This window comes from Camelina sativa, chromosome 17 (genome assembly GCF_030686135.1).
Source record: "Camelina sativa cultivar CO46 ecotype springtype chromosome 17, ASM3068613v1".
Taxonomy (NCBI): Eukaryota; Viridiplantae; Streptophyta; class Magnoliopsida; order Brassicales; family Brassicaceae; genus Camelina; species Camelina sativa.
The window spans coordinates 20,261,983-20,268,298 of record NC_141896.1 but is presented as its reverse complement, the minus strand read 5'-3'; the positions used below and the strand labels follow the sequence as shown (position 1 = coordinate 20,268,298).

The 6,316-nt window shown below is 31.8% G+C and overlaps 1 protein-coding gene across 1 annotated transcript; it reads right to left on the bottom strand.

Annotated features, from left to right (window-relative positions):
* Positions 1-4,667: 4,667 nt before the first annotated feature.
* LOC147924089 (uncharacterized) lies at positions 4,668-5,807 on the bottom strand. Its single transcript, XM_087494154.1, has one exon. It carries the CDS (start codon positions 5,747-5,749, stop codon positions 4,901-4,903), a length of 849 nt encoding a protein of 282 aa, XP_087350280.1. The 5' UTR covers positions 5,750-5,807; the 3' UTR covers positions 4,668-4,900.
* Positions 5,808-6,316: the final 509 nt, after the last annotated feature.

Sequence of the window (6,316 nt, the reverse complement as noted above, 5' to 3'; positions counted from 1 at the left end):
CTCTATTATTGTTACTCTTATGAATGGGGCCCAAAAATAAAATAAAAATTCATTATTTGGTCCAGTAAGAAGATAATTTTTTTTCTGTTGCTTGTGGAAGTAACGATTCTCAACAAATATCAACATGTATCGACTTTTGAGTGATTACTATTAATTGTGATTAAAATAATTTTTTATTCAAAAAAGAAATGTTGAGAGCGGTGCTGGGGTGGTGATAGTCTTATAATTTACTTTTTACTTTTTTCTGCATTAATATCTAACCATATGCAATTCATTTTAAGAAAACACAAACATATAATACATTTCAAACAATTTATTATAACTTTTTTTAAGAACTTAGGTTTTGATATGTAGACATGTATCCACCAAGTCACCAACTTCCAACCCGAGATTAACCACTTTGGTGACTACCAAATAAATAAACAGTACTTCAACATATGTTTTTATTTTATTTTTCAATTGTTAACGACTTAATGTGTTACCACTTATATAGATTTCCACTTCTAGTTTTACCAGTATTTTTACTCCTACGAACCGCATTCTGTTTTTTACTCCTATGAACCGCATTCTAATTTTTATAATCGGTATATAAATGTTACCACGACCACGATGTTTAAAGTTAAAACGTTTGTGCTTAGTCCAAATCTTGATTGCATATTAAAACATCACACATCTGTAATAAACCTTATCCATAGAAAACACTAATATAGTAATGTAAATGTTTCTCTGAATAAGTACTTTAGTTATCAATCAATTATCATCCAAATCTACGACATTTTTGTGTGGATATAATAGTGCTATTTTAGTTAATGTCATAGTCATCCTTAGTGGACGTTTCTTTGTATTGTCTATAAATATATAAGGTTATAGTAAGTATGTGCATATCCAGATATATAGTCATATATTTGAATTTCGCAGTAGTCTTGCCTTATAAGTCGCAATATATGGGTCTCCACCTAGTGACGAGTTGGTGCAAGTTGCATTTATATCAGTTTTATAATCATTATTGTTTGACGTATATATTAACTAATTGAGATTAGGTATATTCGTTGATTTATAGTGGATAAGACTTGAGAAAAGCATGAGACAACTAGTTGGATATTAAGCTAAAAATGTCTGAGGTTTATTTTCTTAAATTTTAAAACTCCTGTCTAGGATTAGGATAATATAAACAATCTCACTTAATTCGTGAAGATGTCAACATACAGACATTTTTTCTTGACCGCACTTTTTGAATTTTTTTTTCGTCTACTAACAACCCTGTTGATCTCTAAAAACCCGGCAAAAGAGAAATATCAGTTACAGTATATAGTATTAGCTAATTTCTACCATCTATGATCTATCTATCAATAACATAGTGTATGTCTATAACAATCATATGATTAGACATACACATACTGATTTATTTATAAAAACACAATAACATTCTAAATTTCTAATGTGAAAACATATCTTGTGATTGGAACAATGCGAGAAAAGAATTGGTTGGAAAGATGCGCCAGATCATATTTGCTACCACACTCAATAATTAAAGATATACTGTAAATCAAAGTCTTCGCATTGACCGTACGTTGCAATCCATTTCTACGTTTTTTTTGGGGTCTAATGTTACTTGCCATCTCCATCATAAAAAACAATAAAATGTCAGTTACATACATTACAATTTATTTTGGCAACTACTTTGACTGCTATATTACTTTTCGTAAACGATTAAAAATCGAAAGGTGATTGTTGTATACATAATGAGCTTTACAATTAACAGAGAAAGGTCCATCTCACGTAACAAAGATTTCATGTAGCCAATCCAAATAACCTAAGTACCTAACTAATAATGCTACATATAAGACTCATGAGATATCGATTCATAATCTAATGTATACGTATAAGCTAATTTACGTACGTGTTTGTGTTTGCTTCACGTAATCACATGTCAAATGCCTTTAGGCCCTTGGATCAAGTAGATTCTTTTTTTTTTTTTTTGTTATCAGAAGAGGTAAAAGCTAAAAAAATCATTAGATTTTATTCACATTGGCATTAACATTTTTTTGTTTTTGTCGTCAAGCATTAACATTTAATTTATTCACTAACTTGGTTAGATTACATCGTAAGGATTCACCGGAGACACGGCGTCGCATGTGTCCATGTGTTTTGTCTGTACCTTTCCCGGGAAATTCGTACGGAGATTCACCGCTTTTTCACTTTCGTTTGCTTTTATATATACTAATCTAAATCATAGTAGTAGCAAATTATGTATTCCCTATTGGATGAATCAACTATTTCAACTAAAAAAGTTTATTACTAATAAAATACCTTAACGTGTATATGGCTTATTTAGAGATTGTGGTTGATAATCTCTTTTGGAATTGTGATTTTGCACGAATAACACATACTCCTTTTCTCTTTAACAACAAACATCTTTATTTTCTGGGACCATTTTGATTTTTGACCTAAATGTATTTTCTCTTTTCTCTCTATCCTTGATGACCATCTCTGATCTCACGCTCTTTCTCTTTTCCATTTTATATACAAAGGTCAGGACGAGTTCGTTCGTTCGTGGCGTGATTGAAGGTCTTATGTTGGGTTGCGACATTCATTGCGGAATGAGCAATAACAATTTGATATATTCAAGAAATTTCACTTGTTAATTTCCTTAAAACTTGCTAAATTCTTTTTCTCATAATTAATATCAAAAACATATTTACAATACTACAGATGATTTATGTTATTACTGAAAAGATGATTCCAAAGAGATATGGATCGAGTACTATGGGCTTGACTGGTTCAAACGCAGCGTTTGCGGTTGCGAAAGATTGTGGAAGCGGACAATTGCGGTTTCAAATGTTATTAAGCGTTTTGAGTGACTGGTTTAGCGTTTTAAAATAGGTGCGTTTGCGGGAGTTTTACGACTGGTTGACCAACGGTTGCAATAGCGATTAAAACATAATATATGTAATATATAATTATATAAATATTTTAAAACACCAAAAACTTTCTTAAACTTGATTTATAATTAAAAATCATTAAAAAATACTAAAATAATTATTCAAAAAAAAAATTCATATTGAAACACTTATTACTTTATACATTTGGCTTTTCATCTAAAATTTAATCAAGTAATGTGATAAATGACAAAGCATATGCTTTAGATTATAGATCTTCTCTGCTAAATCTCACAAACTCAATAAGTTCCTCATATTGAATTACAAGGCCAAAATAAATTAATTATGCAAGAGTTGGGAAGAGTCATTAGTGTTTTGTTTTAATATTTTCACAAATAATATTATTTTCTCAAACTTTTGATGTATTGTCATATTTATTTAGTTTTTTTTTTTAATTTATGTGCAGTGTGCCAATAGTTTTACATCATATTTTTTGGATTTTTGTTAATTGGAATATTATTTTATTGTAATTGTTTATTTTCTAAGCTCTTCAATAATATTTGTACCTCATTTTTCTCATCTTTAATGGGTACTATAGTTAGGTTGAACATATAAGAAATTTTTTTTAGTATTTTTAATTTGTTTTTTGTTTTTGAAAAAAAAAATTCCAACCGCAATCGTCCGCAACCGCAAACGCGGAAAACAGCTTTTGGGAGCTTCAAAAAAATGTTATTCACTGGTTGTCCTCAACATATAATAGTATATAATATCTGTATATACAAAAATTGAAACATTTAGAGCTTTGTCTAAAGCCTGTCGATTTGTTTTCCTTCTTTAGTTTTGGCTGAATATCACACATTTTTTTTTTTTTTTTTTTCATTTTCTCCATTACTTTGAAGTTTGAAAGCTAGTTTATGGACTTTTACAAGTCTTCGACAATTATTTCAACGTTACAAGAAGATTCGGACATTATTACGTACCAACCACAGCTATCTAATCTAGTGGACACTAGTATATATTACGTAAAATGAAAATAATAACTAACGTCTAACAATGCCTTTCCCCAATCATTAACTTAACTTTGCTAGTGATTAATTTTGTGGTCCTTTATTTATAGAAAAGTTCATAAAAATCTGATCCAAATCCAATTTCACCGTCCCTCATCGGCATATTATCTTCGAGTCATTTTCACGTCTTTAGCATTTTGTTTTCAAACTCATTCATCATCATCATCATCATCATCATCACAATTACTATTGATATGCATAATACAACAAATGCATTGATGTCGGGAATCTTTTTTAAATAAACATTCAGTTTTAATAAAATCTTCTGTTTTAGCAAACACTTGTCTTAGGAATTCACTTCATATGTGTGGTGGTAAGTTGAAGGGAGATATCCTTACTGGAGTAAAGAATTCATGGGCCTTAGTTTAAAAACCCAATACAGGCGCATAAACAGCGACGACCAAAATAGGTTGTATGTAGGATCCTCCTCTTAAACTGAGTATTGTGTTTGTGTCCATCAAGATAGATCATTCCAAATTTTGTTTACACCTCAAAAACATTGATATAGGCTTTTTCATATATCCTACAAGATCCATTAAAAAGGATTACGAACCTCATCTGGGTATCTAATTGATTTTGCATCAGAATGTGCCAAATGGAATATGATCCATTCCTAATTAACTTAATTTAATTTTATGAACAAGATTAAAAAGAAAAAAAAAACTAATTCTTCCTTACAAAAATCTAAACACACGTAGCATAACTAACCGATACTATAATGTTTTCTTGGCATTAAGCGATTATATATATAAATTTTTGTTTTTTACAACGGACCAAATACTGTATTTATCAGTAACAATTATCCTTTTCGTATTCTACTGCTTATAATAATTTACACCGTCGACGATACTGCAAAAATAGTCGTCTCATCACCAACTTTCTTAAACCATACTCTACGTTCTAAAAGAAAAGTACTGACTAAATTAATACTAGGATCTGATCTTAAACCATAATTTACGTAGCTGAAACTCGTGATTGAGATCTGATCTGTCTATTGAACCGTTGGATGAACTCTTCGACTCGTTTGTTCAACTCCTCGTTCGACATATTTGAAAACTCTTCGGATTCTTCTTCAACATTCTCCCACTTCTCCGGAACAACCATCCATGTCGAGCTATCGGACTTCCTTCGACCATAACTCTTACGTTTTGTCTCTATACCTTCACTGAGCCTCTTTCTCCGTGGCTTATCTGATTTACTTCTCCCGTACAATTTAGCGTTCATATGATTTCTTGCGTTGGAAACTTCTACGCTAACAACAGTTTCATCAGTAACATGTTTATATTTCTCGATAGCGACATCGTCTCTAGGTTTCTCCTCGTTCACCACTCGTAGTATTTTCTCGGGAGGAGAAACGTAAACGATCTCTTTCACCATCGGTGGTTCTTCTTCTTCTTCTTGTTCTTTATGGTTCTTGGTTTCCACATCTGTAGGGTTTTTGATTTCTCCATCTCTAGTATTTTCTCGGTATGTCAAGACAGGAATAGGAGAGTAGTTATCTGCACGGCTTCTCATCATTGTGGTTGCGGCGGTGTATTGACTGTAAACGTCGTGGCTCTCTTTATCAGAGAAGGCGCCATAATCTGCGGCGATTATGAGGATGAGAGTGTTGGAGATGAAGAACAAGACCTTCGTGTCTTTGAAGATAGACGATGGGGATACTTCGAAAACGTAAAAGATCATAATGTAAGTGAAGATCGACAAGAAGATAAAAAGCACCGAAGAAGAGTAACAACGCCGTTTCTTTGGCTTGTAAGGCTCAAACTTAGGGTTCTCGATCATGTAAGAGGGCATCTCTTTCATTTTTCACTTGTCAAGAGAGGAAACGAGAGTTTAGTAATGAAGAGTTGTGTAATTGTGTTGATCTTTTGAGGTGTAGAGGAAGCCCCTTTATATAGAGGTTCATGGATATAAATCATTGAGTTAACGAAATTTCCAAATTACCCTTGAAATAAATATTATTGTATTGATAAAGTTTTGACACGGTTCAAGATTTGTCGCGTCATAGTGATTTACGTGGAAACTAAAGAGCACTCATATTTGAAACATCCTGGTAGGTGCCCGGCAATTCATATTTAGTAATTAATATAGGATACAAATCTTGTCTACTTGAAGAATTACACTGTATAAAAATGTTTTGCTAAGATACAAAAACTTAATTAATTCGGGAAACATAGTTTGTCAAGGCATCGATCACGCTCGAGCATTGGTACAGCAGAGTTACGACACGTCATCATTAGCCAACAACACAATAATCGGATATGTTCTCGGTTTTATCTCTCTTTTATATATAAAAAGAAATAATTATTGACCTCAAATTAGTTCATTACATTTTGTGAAGTTAGTTAGACGAAGAGCAGTATTATTCTA

Bases quoted from the DNA above. Each gene is read 5' to 3' on its own strand.
- LOC147924089 (XM_087494154.1), bottom strand. From the start codon at position 5,749: ATGAAAGAGATGCCCTCTTACATGATCGAGAACCCTAAGTTTGAGCCT.